The sequence below is a fragment of the Felis catus genome, chromosome A3 (genome assembly GCF_018350175.1).
Source record: "Felis catus isolate Fca126 chromosome A3, F.catus_Fca126_mat1.0, whole genome shotgun sequence".
NCBI lineage: Eukaryota > Metazoa > Chordata > Mammalia > Carnivora > Felidae > Felis > Felis catus.
The window spans coordinates 38,848,329-38,867,748 of record NC_058370.1 but is presented as its reverse complement, the minus strand read 5'-3'; the positions used below and the strand labels follow the sequence as shown (position 1 = coordinate 38,867,748).

General features: G+C 39.5%; 1 protein-coding gene across 10 annotated transcripts in view; it reads left to right on the top strand.

Moving 5' to 3' along the window:
- Positions 1–19,420, top strand: part of TASP1 (taspase 1) — a 298,108-nt gene that overhangs the window by 255,957 nt on the left and 22,731 nt on the right. For 4 of the 10 annotated variants that reach the window (XM_045053886.1, XM_003983788.5, XM_045053883.1 and 1 more), the window contains one exon: positions 13,939–14,986. The exons of 4 other annotated variants lie outside the window; for them this stretch is intronic. In XM_045053886.1, coding sequence (XP_044909821.1) covers positions 13,939–14,099 — 161 coding nt within the window. In that variant the 3' untranslated portion in view covers positions 14,100–14,986. Of the gene's footprint in view, positions 1–13,938; positions 14,987–19,420 lie in introns of those variants that run through there. 2 more of the 10 variants (XR_002741054.2, XR_006595386.1) reach the window with 1 other exon arrangement.

Genomic DNA, 19,420 nt, shown 5'->3' with positions numbered 1-19,420 from the left:
GACTGAAAAGTTCTGGCCTTAGAGGTTGAGGAGAACCAGATGAGTGTGGTGTCCTGGAAACCGAGAAGAGAAGGTGTTCCGAGGGGAACAGAGGGACCAACTCAACCAGGTGCTGTTGCTGAGTCCTATGTGGACATTAGAGTTACTTCTGTTCCTTCCTTTTTCAGCAAAGCTGGGGAGTAGAGTGGGGACACAGTCATACTTTCCAAAATGAGTCTAGAACAGTAATAGATTGTGTTCTACATTAAACACTCACTAAATCACCCTTCTACATAATTAAGAAAGTACAGGAAGATTATGGGAAGAAAAAAAAAAAAAATTCAGTCCTGGCCCTGAGTGAATCCTTCTGGAATACAGTGAACTACCGACATTAACTGTTTTTAACATTTTGGTATATTTCCTTCTGTTTTTGCAACTGTGAATTTTTTTTTTTTTTTTTACACACAGTTGTGATCATGTGGAAAGCATGGAATGGCATATACTGATTTATTCTTTTATCAGTAATAATATATGGGGCGCCTGGGTGGCTCAGTCGGTTGAGTGTCCGACTTCAGCTCAGGTCATGATCTCACGGTTTGTGAGTTTGAGCCCTGCGTCAGGCTCTGTGCTGACAGCTCAGAGCCGGAGCCTGCTTCGGATTCTGTATCTCACTCTCTCTCTGCCCCTCCCCTGCTCATGCTCTGTCTCTTTCTGTCTCAAAACTAAATAAAACATTAAAAAAAATTTTTTTAATAAAATCAGTTTTTAATATAAAAATAGCACATGTTCCTCTTACAATATTTGAAAAAGAAGAGTAAATAAATTTTTAAAAATCAGAGTACAGTACAAAAGGTCTGTACAACCTGAGTTTGCATTCACATTATGGTATCAGATATATGTTTACATTTAGTCTGCATGACCTATCCACCAACCTTTCTTCCTGCTTGCCTGCTTGCCTGCCTACCTACTTATCCAAGAGGTAGCCTAGGACAGGCTTTACTCCTGCAGAGATGGGAGTAGGGTGAAAATCCAGCCTCCTGGTCCCAACCTCAGATACTCAGTAGGTGGTTCTCAGTAGGTGGTCATAAAACTACCCTCTAAAAAGACCTCCCAGTACTAGGCTGCGTCTAAGGAAAAGGTGACACAAAGTCCCGGGACCAACTGGAATTTTAGTTAGTTCTTAGAGGGGCTATTAAAAAAATCTTTAACCTGTAAGCGTGTGACTCTTGATTTTGGCTCAGGTCATGATCTCACGGTTCTAGAGTTTGAGACCTGTGTTGGGCTCTGCACTGACAGTGTGGAGCCTGCTTGGGGTTCTCTCTTTCTTCTCTCTCTGCTCCTCTCCAGCTCATTCATTCTCTCTCTCTCTCTCTCTCTCTCTCTCTCTCTCTCTCTCTCTCTCAAAATAAATAAACATTAAAAATCTGTAACCTGAATTCTAGAAAAATTTAGAAATGTGTTTTTTTTGAAAAAACGTATTCAAACATTTAGAGGGCCTAATACAAAACTATATAGAATGTTAGAGTCAGAAAGACTCAGAATATGATTGAGTTGACTTTTTCATTTTTACCTACAAAGTAGCTGAAGCCCAGAGAGCTGGTAACCTCCTAGTCCTGTGACCAACTAGTTTGTCAGCAGCAGAGTTAAGGCTCAGACCCAGTTCTCTGAATCCCAGAACCATCCTGAAATTTGTTGGTAAAATTTGTGGCAATAGCTTTTCTGAGCAAGCCCTCTTTCACCCTGGGAAACTACTTAGTCATAAGCCTCCTGCAGTGAGAGGTGTGTCTCTTAACAGAGCTAGATTTAGAATCCTTCATGGTAAGGCTTTGTGGGAGTAAAGAGAGCCCTAAATTTGGAGTCCACAGGTATTCATTCAAGTTTCAGTTTTTCCACTTCCTCTGTGACCATAAGCAAACCACATAACCATTCTGAGCCTTGCTTTTTTCCACCTGAAATACAGGTATAGTAAACATCTTTGTACATGGCATTTTGAGGAGATCTCATAGATGTAAAAACATTATGCAAATTAAAGTATTATGCAAATATAGGGACTTGGTGTTTTTATTAAGATTTCTTAAGGAACTAGGTTCACGAAGAGCTAGTTTCTGCATCCTGCAAAGACATAATTGCCTTCAGAGTACAACCCATGTGTGTTTCATTCTTTTGTTCCCTCATAATAAGTGCAGAATAAATATTTGCTAAATAGTGGAGAGCTTTTATCACCTTTAGCAAAATGGAATACTCATGATAATTCTCCATGTGAGTGATGGTATAATAGGTACTGTGGGGCCTGCCATGTTTATGCGGATGCCTTCCCAGGCTTTTAAGTTAAAAATAGGAGGACAATCTTGTCTGATGTTGCCTGTGAAGTGTGGTGTTGCCTGCATGGTAAAAGAAGTAACAAAAGTTGCCTTGAGACTAGAACAACATGCTGTTCTCATCAGACAGCATTTTAAGGCTCCTTGGACATGATATTTATGTGTGAGAACAATAGAACTTTTCCCTTTATGTAGACATGTTTCAGTGCTAACAATGAAATTCACCATAATGCTGTCTTTGTGTTTTGTCCACATTCACCATTGGGTCTTTTATGGCATCCTTGTTTTAAATGTGGAAAACTAGGTAGGGGTGACATACAGTAAAATGACTAACATATGGCATTAATTCCTCATTCTGTTGATATTTCTGATTTGTTAAGTTGAACTTAAAAATTACATCTTGAAATTGCTCTGGCCTATTTATTACTTTTAGTGTAAGACAATGATGGAATAAAAGTAAAACATTTGTTTTTGGATTCATTAACAATGTATACAAAAGCTAAATGAAGTAAGCATCAGAGAATGTTAAAACTTGAGAGGCTACTCTAGAGAGAATCCAACCCAAAGTCCTCATTTTATAACTCGGGAGACTTTCACTGATTTGCCCACGAACACAGGGGCTTAGGAAGTGAGCACCCAGATCTTTTGACCTGTAGTTAAGTGGGCTTTTCTTCTATAAAATATACACATTATTCTGGACTATATTAAGCAAGTTCATGTGAAACTGTCGACTACTTGAGGACATCTGCTTTCAGGATGAAGTCTAAAGACCAAACACTATTTTTAGAGCAGTAAACTACATTCCAAGGTTTAATACCACACACAAAGAATGCTCAGAATATACTTATTCACAGCTTGTATCTCCTTGAAAGACAGCCCTTGACAGCAGTGGGCAAGGAACTTCTGGGAAAAGGGTGGGGGTGGTAGTGCCTCCTGACTCACTCATTGAGGGGTGAATGCCCCTAATAGAAACAAAGCGATAAAGCCAACCAGACATATTTCTCCTGCCCTTCTCTCTGGAATCGGTCATTTAAGGTCTATCACATTTGTGCCAGTAAAAGAAAGCATGACTATTATCACATCAGGTAAGAATTTACTATGTAAGGACATAAGATGTGCTTAGCCAACAGAGCCAACTCACAGTACCAAATGTATGGGCCCCGAGTAGCACAGTGATAAATACAGAAGACAAACTTGGCCTGTAGCTGAATGGGTCTTCATTCTATGAAATATATACATTATTCCATAGTATTTTAAGAAAGTTCATGTGACACTGTTAGTAGATGGAAAAATATAAGTTTCTGAGGACTCAACAGTTGGAAAATCACGGCAGAATTAACAAGAGAAGGGAAAATGGTAGGGAAAAAGATCTGTCTCTTCAAATGCTTGTGATAATGTAAGATTAAGCAGGAGGCACTGATGTCTCGCTAGGCTAAAGTCGTGTTTTCCATATTCCTCCTCATGCTGAATTCATCAAAATTGTATTAATGCGGCCTAACATAATAGACACATAAGGCACACAGCCTGCACTTGACCACTACCTAGTTAGCTGATGTCTGTGATGCTCTCTCTAAAAGAAAGTGATATGTGCACTGACATGCAATTGTTGTGTAAATGGATGAACAGAATCTGTTGAATCATGCTAGGTCAGTCTTGGAAAATAAGCAGGCTTTTATTTTCAGACTTTTTAAAGATCCACAGCTTCAATATCATTTTGACTGTTTAATTTATACAAGTCTCTTTAAAATTTTATAACAAATGTAAGTTTAAAAATATAAAATTAAGAAATATAAAATGTCTAATTTGCAGTTTGCTCTCTTTCACTTCCCAACCCTCATTAAAAAAAAAAAAAAAAAAAAAAAAAACAAAGTCTTGGGGCACCTGGGTAGCTCAGCTGGTTGAGCAACCAACTCTTGATTTTGGCTCAAGTCATGATCTCATGGTTCCTGGGTGGGGTTGAGCCCCATGTTGGGCTCTGTGCTGACCGCATGACAGCACGAAGCCTGCTTGGGATTCTGTCCCTCTCTCTGTCCCTCCCCCGCTTGCACATGCACACAAATAAACATTTTTTAAAAGGAAAGAAAGAAAGAGAGGGAGGGAAGGAGGGAGGGAGGAAGGAAGGAGGTTCTTTGTTCATTTGCCAAGTATACTGAACCCCTACCATGTGCCACGCTATCTTTTAGGAACTGAGGAAAAAGCAGTGAACAAATAGATAAACTCCCTGCCTTCATGAAGTTTATGACCCAGTGGGGGAGACAAGCAATGAATAAGATAAAGGAGCAAAATAAATGGCTAGTTAGATAGTAGTAAGGACATATGAAACATTGAGGCAGAGAGGGTGATGGTAGTGAGATTCAGGTGAGTGGCCAGAGTAAACTTTCTTGAAAAGGTGGCTTTTGAGTACATATCTGGCAAAGTTGAGCAAGTGAGGCACAGGGACAAGGATGGAAGAACTTTCTGGGCAGTGAGAACACCACTTGTAATGGCCTTCAAGCAGGGGTGTGCGATGTGGTTGAGTAACAGCAAGAAGGCAAGTGGAGAGAGAGAAAGGACTGAGCAAAGAAGGGAGAGCAGGAGGAGTTCAGCTCAGAGAACTAAGGGAAACCAGAACATATGGGGCATTTTTGGATTTTACTCTGTATCACTTTAAGATCTGTATCTATTGAAGACTGAATTATGTCCCCCCAAATTCATATCTTTAAGCCTGAATGTGACTGTATTTGGAGATAGGGCCTTTAATGAGATGATTAAGGTAAATGAACAGAAGGGTGGGGCCCTAAAGTCCTTGTCAGATGAGGAAGAGACACTAGGGTTGTACTAATAGAGAAGAGACCATCTGTAAGCCAAGGAGAGAGGTCTCAGCAAAACCAAATCTACAGATATCTTAATATGTGAGAAAATAAATTGATGTTGTTTAAGCCACCAAGCATGAGGTATTTTGTTACAGAAGCCTTAGCAGACTCATACTATCTTAACACCCAGTTCACTTTGATGAAAGAACTTTCTGCTAGTCAAATTGATCTTGAGCAAACTTTATTAACTGACAGCAATACTTATTTTATGTCAATCCAAAAGGAGCTAATTCATCCTAAAGGCTTTGTATTTGACTTAAAACATATGAGTGTTCAGATTAGTCATCCAGAACAGAACTAGCAAGTCAGTCCAGCTAGATATAGTTTCTTTTGCGTTGGAGTTTGAAGGTACCTCTTAGAGTTCTTTTATTTCTGTCTCTTTTTTATATAACATAGAAGAATTGGCCTTGGGCTGGTATGAATGAAGAAGCAAAATGCTGTAACTTCTCTTTCCATCCCTTTTATCCCCTCAAACCATGTTCCCTCTTTAATCTCTTATCATCTTTCTTCTAACAAAACTGGTTTCTTAACATCACAAAAAAATGATGAGGGGGAAAATGATTGGCTGCTTTTGGAGCCTTATTATTTGAACCTTGAGGCAGTGGAAGAATCAAGTATTTATCCTTTCTTTCTTATGTGAACTTTATTTTGGAATATCAAAAAGTTGATGAGAGAAAGTTCTTCATAGATGAATTTCAGCTGTTAATGTAGTGAGAATGACAGAATTAGGAAACCACCCTTTGGGAACTTCCTCATGAAATAAGGGGTCTTAAGCATGATTATCAGTGGCTGCTACAACCATTGGACAAAAGGTTGATGGGGAAACTTTATATGGAAGGATCGGGCTGCCATGACCTAAACCCAGTGGATTAAACCCACTGAAAGAACATCACTAGATATTAGGTGCCTTCTGAACACATGCCACAGGAGAAACACAGCTTCACCTGTGGAAAATTCTTGCCAAAATGGTAGCTGCTGCTGCACCTCAGTGAGGGAATATAAGGGTTGCCAAATTTTTTAAGACGAGCTAGAAATCAAGATGCTTTTATATAACTTCTCCATTTAAAAATATTTTCTATTAGGGCACTTGTTGGGATGAGCAGTAGGTATTGTATGTAAGCGATGAATCATGGGAGTCTACTCCCAAAGGCAGCAGCACACTGTATATACTGTATGTTAGCTAACTTGACAATAAATTATATTAACAAAAATATTTTCTAGTTTTTAAAAGTTGGAAAAACTGTGTGGCTCAAACCAAGTAAACTTATCAGCTCTTCCTTACAAAGGTCCAACATGTCATTTTTGTGTCCCTCTGCCCTGCCATTCTACTTGCCTTCTAGTGCCAAGGCCTCTGGAATGTCTTCCTCAATTCTTTGATCCACATCCATCTTCTCACTCCTAACTTCCTATGGCATTTGTCGTTGGGTATCTGTGGTATTATGATTTATCATAAGGAATGTTTATTTGGTCTTCCTTCATGGTTCCTGACTCACAGCTTCAAAACCCTTGTAATATCCTGAGCAGTAAGAGCAGTGGGATCATATTTTATTATAATTGGTCTTTTGTCCTCAGTTCCTAAAATCGAGATACATCTTTAAGAGTGAAATGGGTGTCTTGTTATTCATAACAAACCCCTTTCAACCACACCAGAGTTTGTGTTAATGAGACAACTTACGGAAAACCCCAAGGTAACCTAAGGATGGGGACTGTTGCCAGGGGAATCAACCATGTGACTAGAGAGTTGGGACTTTCAACCCCACCCCCCAACATCTAAAGAGAGGTGAGGGGCTGGAGATAGCTCAGTCACCAATAACCAATGATTTAATCAGTCATGCCTATGTAATAAAAATCTCCAGAATACCCGATAGGGTGGAGTTGGTGAACATGTGGGGGTGCTGGGGCAAGTAGCATGTCTGGAGAAGGCATAGGAGCTCTGAACTGCTTCCCAATTACCTTGTCCTGTCCATCTCTTCCATCTGGCTGCTCCTGAATTATATACTTTTACAATAAACCAGTAACTTAGTAAGTAAGCTGTTTTCTTGAGTTCTGTGAGTCACTCCAACAAATTAGCAAACTTGAGGAGCGGTTGTGCTATTTATAGTGGGTAGGTCAGAGGCACAGGTGACAATCTGGATTTGTGATTGGCATCTGGATTGGGAAGGAGAAAAAGTCTCGTGGAACTGACCCCTTAATCTGGAGGATCTGACACTATCTCCCGGTAGATAAGTGTCAGAATTGAGTTAAATTGTCAGACAATTTGCAGAATTGAGTTAATTGTTTGGTGGTGTTAGAAGACAACTTTGGAGTATTCTACCCTTACAGTGCATGGTCACTATAAGGGCTTTGGTTAATGGTTTTCTAATCATTATATATGGCTGTACTTGTCTTCCCTACAATGCTACATGTTTTTAGAAGGCAATTTGCCAGTATTCTACAAGTTTGGTTTTCTCTATAGTACCCAAGTATGTTTATTGTTTTTGAGCCTTAGAAGATTAGTTATATAGCAAGCAGATATGTACAAACCTTTAGGAGTCACTAAATACTTAGCAATTGTTAATTATTTTATCTGTAGCAGCAAAATAGCCCCTATCAAAAATACTGACCTAAAAATGTCAATTTTCCTGAACCTTACCTTTTAGCATGCAGCTAACTTTTCTTTAAAATACCTCATTCTATTTTTGCAAACTATAAAACTTTTAAAATAGAATTCCTCAATTCTGGGCTATCCAAAAATCTATAATAGAGATTGTGCTATGTAATGTTTTGTTCTATGGCTATGTGTTTGTTTAAATAACAGTAACCTAACATTTATTGACACATGTTTTCATTGCATGCAATATCTCATATAGTCCTTATCAACCTGATCATAAATGCTACTATTATATATATCCATTTTAGAAATGGAGCCTAAGAAGTTAAGTAGCCAACAGAGATTATGCAGCTAGTAAGTGCAGAGGCCTGTATTATTGGGTAAGATAGCACTAGCTGCTCTAAGAAGGAACCCCCAAAATGTGTAGTTGCTCAAATACAATAAGAAGTGTGTTTCTCATTCATGTAAAATCCAAATTGGGGATTAGGATTAACAGGATGCTCTCCTCCCAAGTTGTGAACCAGGGTCCAAGCTCCTTATAGCACATGGGCCTCAACGTCATCAGAGAAAAGAGCATGGAGAATAGTGCATAGGAAGATTTTCTGCAAAGCCTGGTAGTGGCTCATACCACTTTAGTCCACTGGCCTGATTCAGTCACATAGCCACACCTAACTGAAAGGAAACAGAAATGTAGTCCTTCCATGTGTCCAAGAAGAAGAAGAAGAAGAAATGGCCCAGAACCTGAGATGCTCTGATTCAGTAACCCATGCACACAGCCATCATGATAAACTGTCTCTGTAGATTAACCTTAGAATTGGGCATAATATGTTGTGTATCGCACGTACTGTTTAAGCTTCTGGTTGATAAAAACACCTCTTCTCTGTTTTGAAATACTGTTTCTTAAGTCTGTGCAGAGTGTTTTTTTTCAGTGTCATTTGTTCTATTTGTAAATGTCTGTATTGCTTTGACTGTGCTATCTTGCTGCAACCTCTATTTTTTAAAAACAGAAAACCAAACCCTCAGAATTATGAAACCAATGAATAAAATATTTCCAAGAGCTTTTTTTGGACTGTGTCTGTCCAGATTTTATTTTTCTAACCCCACTGAAGGAGGATAAACTTGTTTAAGAGGCTCTTTCCTTGACTTTTGTGGCAGATCGCAACAATTCTAAGAGTGGAAAGATGGATTAAAATATAACCACTAAATAAAGGCTTTGAGACTTTTAAAATTAAATTGTGTGCTTACAGTTTTCCTAGAAACCACAAAAGAGCAGTCACTAAGGTGGTCTTCAGAGATTTAAAGACATGAATATGAATGATAGGAAGTCTCAGCTACTACTTAGATTGTGATTAGGACATCAAGGAATTATACAATTTCTGTAATATTTTTTCTTTAACTTTCTCATTTTGAAATCTTAGGCTAAATATGTTATTATACAATGTATTTGATTTTATAGCAAGATACAGGCCTAAGAATATTGGCTGTGAATTAGTTTAATTTTGAAGTAGATAATTCTTCAAGGAATGTTAACCTCAAGGATCTCTGTGTCAGTCAGGGAATGAGCAAGAAAGCAGAGAATTGTGAGTACAAGGCCATTGGGTTCCACTGGTGTGGAGCTGTTAGCATCTGAGAAATCTAAAACTCCATCTTATTCTAAAAACATAATCACTTGGAAAATTGAAAAGTTTAGTCTTTACTTTAAAAAAATCTGTTTAAAAGAATCTTTACTATGACAACTAGTTTGATTCACTTTTTAATCAAACTGGTTGGTCACACACGTTAAAGCACCTGAGACTGTGTAAGTATAGCCCTTGAGGGTGTATTTTAGTCACTTCACTCAGTGAGCATTTCCAGAGTGTGCGAACGTTCTAGGCCAAGCATTTTGACAGGTGCAAGGAATATAGAGGTACGTGTAAGACAAGCTCCTGTCTCCAATTGACTTTCCATGACAGAGACTTAAAAATTAAAAGCAAACCAAAACCAAGACAGTTACATCACAGGACGAGAAATGCTCAGATGGGTGCCATTAGAGCTAGAAGAAGAGCTTCTAGTTTGAGTTGAGGATCCAGTCAACGGAGTCTTTACATGAGAAAGAACCAGAAAAGGACATGACAGACATGGAGTCATGGTTAAGTGTATGAGTGGGGCATGCAGCAAGAAGTGGAGGAAAATAGCCCAAAATGAACCTGTCTGCTGTTTTTTCATGTATAATTTTATATGTTATTTATCATTAGTTATAAATTTCAATAAAAATACATTGCTTTTTAAATTGCCTTAAAGACACCTTGTTATGGGGCGCCTGGGTGGCTCAGTCGGTTGAGCGACTGACTTCGGCTCAGGTCATGATCTCACGGTTTGTGAGTTCGAGCCCCGCGTCGGGCTCTGTGCTGACAGCTCGGAGCCTGAAGCCTGCTTCAGATTTTGTGTCTCCCTCTCTCTCTGACCCTCCCCCACTCATGCTCTGTCTCTCTCTGCCTCAGAAGTAAATAAACATTAAAAAAAATTAAAAAAAAAAAAGACACCTTGTTAAGTTCTTAATGATTATAGGGTACCCAAGAATCTACACAGTCCTCAGACAATATAAAATACTTTATTGTGCTTTTAAATGGTGACATATAAATTCATTATAGAAAATGGTCTATTTTTAGCTACAAGAGGAATTCAAACCCACTTCTCTAAAAGAACTTTTCAAGATAAACACTCATATAAACATTCTCTTAAACAGCTCCCACTGTTTATAATGTGATTTGATGCTCCATTGAAATTTCCAAAGAAAGCTTCAAATTCTTCCGGCTCAAACTTTTGCAGACCAAGGGCAGTGATTTTCTGATGAATCAGAAGATCATGTTGATGGATGAAACTGGGGAAGTACCGACATTTGGATGGATTGTTGGCCATTGTATTCCTCCCAACACCAAGATCACGCCAATGTGTTTTGCAATCACAAAATCCCTCCTGACTAGATGATGATTTAAGAAGTTAATCTTAGCTAGTTTGTCTAGTTGAGCATTTCCGTCCTATGTAAACAGCAAAATTTATACAAATCTCCATGTATTTTCGAAATATTTTGCCATGTACTGTTAACAGATTATCTCAAGACCACTATCATCTTTTCCAATCCTTTTTCTTTTCCTTTCTAACTCTCCTAGAGACTTTGCAGTTCAGTTCAGTTTATTTAGTTGTTCTTCTGTCGTAAACCTGGTGGGGATGGGAGTGTCAGAGATAAGTTTAAATTGGCCATCTGTGTTTTTGTAAATCTCAAGGGATTGTTATCAAGTCCCCTGGTCCGTGGGGCAAGAATTTCTTCCTTCTAGCTCTGGTCTTTTCTTTGGTCAGCAGGAAATCAGTTGCTTTAAGACCAACATCCCCCTGGTCAAGTTGCAGGCCATCTGCTTGGACATATGTTCACTCTTTGATCTTTAAACAATTAATTTATTCTCTGTAGCCTCTGGTGCCTGGACCACCAGGCCTGCCAGGAGGTCCCATTGTATTCTCCCTGAATCTCTGGGAAACATGAAGACAGGTTTTCCTGTGAGCTACTCTTTTAGGGACAGATATTTTAATGAACCTGATTGGAGAATTCCAGCCTATTTGTGAACAGAACCTGATGGTGTTAATGTTTCTTCTACGGGGCTCTGCATTGTAGATTCATTCCTAACTAGCCCCTTCTCTTAATACTATCATATGGACTACTACTCTGGTCCAGGTCAGAAATTGTCATTTCTGCTTTATTCTTTTATTGTTATTATGGTAAAATTTACATAACAAAATTTACCATTTGATCCATTTTTGAGTGCGCAGTTCAGCAGTATTTAGTATATTCATGCTGTTTTATAACCATCACCACCATCTGTCTCCAGAACTTTTCATCTCCTCAAACTGAAACTTTGTACCCATTAAACAGTGACTTCCCATTACCCTTCCCCCAACCCCTGGCAACCACCATTCTGTTTTCTGTCGCTATGAATTTGACTAATAGACACCTCATATAGGTGGAACCCTACAATATTTGTCCTTTTGTAGCTGGCTTATTTCACTTAGTATAACATCTTCAAAGTTCATCCATATTGTACTGTGTGTCACAGTTTCCTTCCTTTTTAGGGCTGAATAATGTTCCATTGCTATATATACTATGTATCACATTGTGTTATGAACTCCTGGGTTGTTTCCACCTTTTGGCTATTGTGAATAAGGTCACTAGGAACATGGGTCTAGAAATACCTTTTTAAGTCCCTGCTTTCACTTGTTTGGGATATATATCCATAAGTGGAATTGTTGGACCACATGGTAATTTTATGTTTAAGTTTTTGAGGAACCCCCATGCTGTTTTCCACATTTTCGATCCCTGTCATAGCTGCATGATGGTGTTTATGACTGTAGGGGGTGAGATTAGGGATGAAATTGACTGAGGGACCTCTATCTACTCTTCCAGGGATCTTTCTTGTTTAGAAGAAACTTTTTAAAAAACTGATGAATGATAACTGGGGAGAAAATTCTCTTTTACCTCATGTTAAGAAATTTCTGGAAGAATAAAAGTGGCTGTATCAACACTGAGAATTGTGAGAATTGAGATTTTTGTGCCTGATGTGACAAGGACTTCTGGGCAGCAGAATTGAACAACACACCCTGTTCTAACTCCTGCTAGATTAATGAGGCACCACAAGAAACAAAAGAGCTACAAGTTTTCCTACTGGGGACTTCTCGGGTACAATATATCCATATGGTGAGACCCAAGTTTGGCCCTCAAATGCAGCAATGAGGCCAGATTTTGGGACAGGGTTCCTAGAAGCATGAGTATGGTGAGTGAACTCACTGATCCTCATATCCCAGGAGATACCACAGAGACTGCCTCACCCAGCTCTCCACCTGAGGCAACAGACCTCACCCCCCTGTAGGTTACAGGTTGCTTCCTGCCTTGCACACAGAAAAACTAAGTGCCCAAAGAACATTTCCCATTCTCTAGAACTTTCCAAGTTGTTGATGTATGTCAGCTACTCTAATGGGATTTGTGTGGTGAGATTAAAGAATAGTGTCCACGCTCAAACTACAACAGAGTTAGCTTAGCTGTTACTCCATCTAAAACAGGCTTGTTTCACATTTGGTTGCATGAGAGGATGTCATTCCCATTCTAGACTTCGCCACTTCACTAGCATCTAACAGCCTCACCTTGGGCTTGAACTTACTTCAGTTCAGTCCTTAGGAAAAACTTGTTTAGAGTAGCAGAATTAGAGAGGATTACCTAAAGGGATATGCAGTCCTTCTGTTCTTCTTAGAAACTCCCAACATTTATCTATCCCTGGATTAAGCCAGATGGTCAAAAAAAAAAAAAAGAATTCCTGGCTGACATCATCCTGACCCTTTATGGAACAGCTTTTACTATCTTCTGCTCAGAGCCAGCCTCCTTTGAGTGATGTTAACACTCAGCCCTACAAAACTCCTTGTTGTACAACTGATGTCTTCACTCACCCACAAAACATGGTACCCAGTGTGTATGAAGCCCTGTAAGAGAAATAGTTCCCAGACCTCGTACCGGGAACAGGAGTTCTCCTCTGAGCAGTTGGTTTGTTGTGAGGCTGTGAACACACACATGAACCACCTATCTGGTCGTGGAATGAGGATGCTGAGAGACAGGGCAACAGTCTGCCTCTAGCACAGGTACAGAACTCAGGCTAGAATTGCATGGTAATCTCATGCCTGTCTTTACCTTATTTCATAAGCTCTTATTTTTCTTTTCTCTCATCGCCTCACTTTTTAGGTTGTTGAATTGTCTGAATTTTTGCAAGTTATTCAAATCCTTTAGGGAATAAAATATAAACATGAATCGGGTATTCTCAGTTGCTTTGAATGTTCAGAAGACAAAATGTATATAAATTACTAGTTTTCAGAGGAACTAGAATATACTTAATATAGTTGGCGTTAAAACCATGACTATTCTGAATACGATGAAATTCTAAGTTCTTGTTCAATCTGTATCTCTACTTGCTAGTGCTATGCTTAGCATATAGTAGTTGCTCAGTAAACATTCCCTGCAGGATTTGAACAAACAAGATCTCTCTGCACTTAAAGGTTACCACCCTCATGTTCTGTAGATACTGAGAAGCAAAGAGAGGCTGTGTCACTCCAGTATTTCCTCCATCCTTGTCACATATGGGAGGACACAGCTGGCACTTCTAACGCTCTCCTGTCTCCCTCTCTGCAGACTCACATTTCAAGACTCCCTCCCGGTGCAGTGGCAGGACAGTCCGTGGCAATCGAAGGTGGGGTTTGCCGCCTGGAGAGCCCAGTGAACTGACCCTCAGGCTGAGCATGAAGCGTCTGAGAGGCATTTCAGAACCTGAGCTTTTCGGGGTTTTTAACTGAACTTGGATGTTTTATCTTCGCCATTTTATAATTCCTGTTGCAGCCTCGTGCACTGCTCGCGACACTAGTGCTGCCGTGGTTAGCGCTTAGTGACATGCAGGTCTTCGGCAGGTGACAGGACTGAGTGTGCGTGTGTATGTGCGTGTGTGTGCAGTGCGTGTGCTTGCTTCTCCCCTGATGAAATAGAAACTCCTTACTGTGTAACCTAAGACCGGGAATGACTAAATCATCTTCACAAAATGTGTGCTTTACTGTTTACAAGTAAAACCTAGAGTTGCAGGAAACATTTTTGATTTCATAAAGAGGTACCAGCTGTTGTTGATGTAATGTGTCCGAACTGAAGAGTAAATCTACTTGTTTAAATGATTTGACAGTGGTAGTGCTCCATTTAATAACAGTAATAAGTGATACAGTGTTTTATTTGTTAACCAGTTTAAGTGGATCCTGTGGTAACTTAAACTGTTATTCTCATCCCTCATATGGGGCATTTTTCTTTAACAAAGAATGGTTTCAGTGAAACAATCTAGCAGAGAATTAAGGTCAGAACCTTTTTAAATAATAGTCTTATTGATAAAGTTTGTACTTCTTTCCTCAAGCTTTTCTAAGCTTAAATACTGCATATCTTCGAGCTATATGTACTATATTATGAAAGAATATGTAAAGAGAACATACAGTAATGCACAGTCCCTAATTTGTGTATAATGGAATGTTATTTACAATGTAACACTGTAAATAAGAAAGCAAAATTTATGGGAAAATTCAATATTATCTTTGTTTCCTGTTTAAATATATTTTTAAGATAAAGGCACAAAAATAAAAGAAGCATATTACTGGGTACAGTGTGTGACTCCTCTTCTCAGACTAATAAATTAATCTTTTGAATCCTAGATTGGAGAGCCATTTTTTATTTTGTTTGTAAAAAGTTACTTCTTCCAGAAATCATCCCTTTATCTTTGTTGCTATGATTCTGATAGTTCAAAACCTGTCTTTGTGCAGTTAGGCCTGGACACTAACATGATGAAAGTTGAACTTAGCTCGTGATTGAATGGCCAGTATCAAAATCCCTAAAATGTTTATTGCGAGTTGATAAAAACTAACAAAGGGAAGGAGTAAGACCGCTTTGGTTTGAAAAACTGTAGTGGCAGCTGAAAACTCAATGGTTTCAGCTGATAAATTGCTTCTAAATGTTATAGTTAGTGATTCTGGAGCCACATAAGAAAACCAAGACTTTTCTTTTGATTTTATGTGTAAGAAGTGGCTATCAAGAAGATACTAAAGATAGACTCACTCAGGGAGAGGAAGTTCCCTGCACCATATAATCATGGCTCGGGCGGTAACTGATAAAGCCCCAGATGAAATTATATACTTGACATCGATGTATGGCCAAATTATAAAGGAAAGACAACCAAAATGGAGTGGGTGTAAATATGAATGATTTGGGAGTTGCTGATTTATATTCCTTGTACAGGCAATTACATTTGTCTCGCTGTGTTCTCGTAGACAGGTTGGTGCCATGATATCTGTTTCTCATTCTTAATGAGGCTGAGAACTTAGTAAGTGATGGGCTGGCTGGTGGGGAGCCTTTGGCTTCAAAAGCTTTCAAAGACCTGTTACCTGTTGGCAGAGTTTTTTGAGGAACTGGACTGGATCACGTAAAACTATCAGGACACTTTGGAGTCTGAAAATCATCTGACCTATTTCACCAGGAATGCCATTTCTTTTCATCTTCTTTTGACTTTATTCTACTCGTATTTAAAAGTTTGGGCTTGTTAAAGACCCTTTTATGAAGATTTTAAAAACTGGTCAGTATAAAAGAGCACAGCCCCTCCAAGAACAGTTTGTTAAAGCTTCATTCTCCAATTTCTTTTTTCTTTCTTTCTTTCTTTTTTTTTTTTTTTTTTTTTTTTGTTTTTAAATTTAAGGAATATTGTCAAACCAGGAGGGAAAAAAAGTGATATTCAGAATCACTGAGGCACCAACGTAATGGGCAGTATAAGTGCCTTAGTGATAAGATCAGATATTAAAGAGCAGATACCAGAACCAGAGGATATTGACAGATATAAAATCAACCTCATTTCACACAAAAGTAGAAAGAGTCGAAAGAAATAGATAAGAAAGTAACTTCATTCCCTAGTCTGGTTTATATCACCAAGATTCTGAAGCAGTATTTTAACATGGATGAACTTACCGTCTGCCTATATTCCATTTCCTTTTAAGACCTGATCATTGGATGCTCGGTTCTCTTGAGTACAAATAAGCCTGGTCTGGATCCCTCAAGGCCATCACTGCAATCCTGCTCTGGGTTTGGAAATGGGAATCTTCTGGAAGGGCGAGGAGATGGAGGCCATGTGCTCTACCTTAAAGGAGCCTAGAGTGTCCATGCTGTCTGATGAGGCATGAAGGTCTTGTCCAGGACTGTCCTTCTCGCTTGTCAGCTCTGCCTCTCCTCCCTGCCTCCTGTGTGTCTGCCCAGAGCAGACCCTTTCTCAGATTTTCACTGCTGCTTCTAAACAGGAAGTTGAAGTCCAATATCGATGTATGTATAAATCCGTCCTAAATGCTAGTCTGTGGTGCTTATCTGTGAGCAAAAATGGATGAATTGTAGTTTATGGCTATAGGAACCTCTTTGTTGGCTGCTCAAAAGTCTTTTTTGCCTAATTCCTCACTTTCTCCCATGTTTGAGAGGCAGTGATGGTGCATTGTAGTTACCAGCAAATATGCAAGGTTTGGCTGTTTTGAAGCACTGGTAGGAGGGGGAGGGAGGAAAGGAGGCTGTGAAGAAGGGAAGATTTAGAAAAGTGCGGAAATTATTCTTGAATCTTGAGATTGTATTAAATTATTGTGGATTTTTTAAATGTTTACTTATTTTTGAGAGAGAGATAGGGTGCATGGAGGGGTGGGAGGGCAGAGAGACTGAGAGTCCCAAGCAGGCTCCTCACTGCCAGTGCGGAGCCCGACGTGGGGCTCAAACTCATAAACTGTGAGATCATGACCTGAGCCAAAATCAAGAGTCTGATGCTTAACCAACTGAGCCACCCAGGCACCCCTGTGGATTTTTTTTTTAATCTGGTCATTGTTATTATAAAAGCAATTCATGCTCATTACAAAAAAAAAAAAATCAGAAAATAGGAAAGCAACAAAACAAAACAAAACAAAACTCATAACTCCACTTCCCTAGAGACAACAGTTAACACTTTATCTTGTACCCTTTATGACCTTTTTATGCATACATTTTCTGTGTTTTTAGCACCAAAACGGGTTTATATAACCTGCCATTTTCACTTAATAATGTCATAGGAAGATGTCCAGACTTAATAAGAATTACCTCATTTATTATTGGTTCAGCTAATGTTGTTCAGTACATATATTTTATCCTAAGACTTCTGTGGAAATCTTAGTACTAACAGACTAACAATACAGTCAGCATCTGTTTTCTCAGGGTACAGATCCCTGCAATGAGCACTGTGAGGTCTTACTTGCCCTTGAAAGCCAGCTGAGCAGGTGTCCTAGGGCAGACCATAGCCATTGCCCATTGATCCTCCATTGCAGAGTGCCCCCAGACAACATGTAAAGGCTAGTATCTGCACCTCTATGCCTCAGGACTTGTTCTGGAGCCATAGAAAACTGCACTGTCCCTGCACACAGCAGGCCAGAAGTGTCAGGGAATCAGCACAGCCCAGAAGCAGCTCACAGTTGATGAACAGAAGTTGTATGAGCATACTAGTTCCTTTGCTTCTTGGGTGGTATAAGTCGGGTGTGTGTTTCACAGTGTGTTTGAGAGATTTTCCATAGAAGTTAAGCTTCAGTTGCCGCCTGTGGCAGTTGACTTATTAATACACCTTGTGTTGACTTTTTTCCCTTCCCTATTCCCTTCTTAGTGCCCCTGTTTTATGATTCATGGGGTCATCTCCCAGATGAACTGTTTGTACTTGCCACCCTGTCTCAGGGTTGCTTCTTGGGGACTTGAAACTAAGAAACAATCCATTCTACATACTCTTGGCCAGGAGGCATTTATACCCTCTTCTGATTGAGAGGATGAATTCACCAGTCTACTTGTGACCTGCACTGGAGTCTCTTCCTGCCTTGTGCTCCTGATGAACCATCTTAATCCATAATATCTGATTGAATATTCTCCAAGTGATAAGGCTGGATGTGCCGCAAAACTGGAAGGAAGAGAGCCTGGGAGGCTCAGCTGATTAAGTGCTGACTTTGGCTCAAGTCATTATCTCACGGTTCCTGAGTTTGAGCCCCATGTCAGGCTCTGTGCTGACAACTCAGAGCCTGGAGCCTGCTGTGGATTCTGTCTCCCTCTCTCTCTGCCCCTCCCCCACTCATACTCTGTCTCTCTTTCTCTCTCTCTCTCAAAAATAAATAAAACATTAAAATTAAAAAAAAAAAAGTGGAAGGAAGTTCATAGCCAAGTCAGTGATGACAGGCACCCGACAGCAGGAGACAAGTGCATACTTTTAAGGAGGTAGGGAATAAACAAGCTAAATAGCAGCTCTCCATCAAGGATTGAGGGACTCCTTAAGAGAAAGAAACTGGAATTGTGTTAATGGGACTGGGAAGAGACCATAGCCAAAGGTGTGTTATGAAGTTAAGAGATTTGAAGAGACCGAAACAATGGTAGCCAGTGTTCCCATGTCATGAACACATGTCCACCATGACCATGCATAACAACTTCATATGGCACCCACTTCAGAATGCCACCTCTCAAGCCTAGATATCCCCAGCATAATTTTGTGGTTAATTTTTTTTTTAAATGCCTCCCAACATTTTTCTTAAAATGTCTATTAACTTTTAACGTTTAACTAAAATGTTTATTAAAATCAACTTTTTTTTTTTTTTACATAAACCCTACAATTGCTCAACATTGTGAATCCCTTTGTGCCATGAAGCCCAGTCTCCTATCCAACTTAAGCTTGTAGTGGTTAGTCATGGGGTGAAGGACCAAAAGGGGACTACGGGCCCCCCTCCCAGGAACACTAGTCCAAGAAAAGATTGAGCCCAGAAAAAATGACCCCCTGTGAATATGATTAATTTCTTTTACTTTAGCTATGTTCTAAGCCTTCCCCAAATGCAGATTAAGCAGGGAAAGGAGATGTGGGTGTGTAAACATGGTGAGCTATATAGGTGGGAGTGAGTGAATGGGAGGTTGACCGCATAAGAGTAATCCTTTTACATTAATATTTGCCCTGGGACATTAGGAATTCTTAATGAATACACCACTTTTCCCCAACACTTAATTTGGGTTCAAATTCATAAGGTATTAACGCAGATGCCTATCATCAGAGACCTACAGGCTGACCAGATTAACCAGG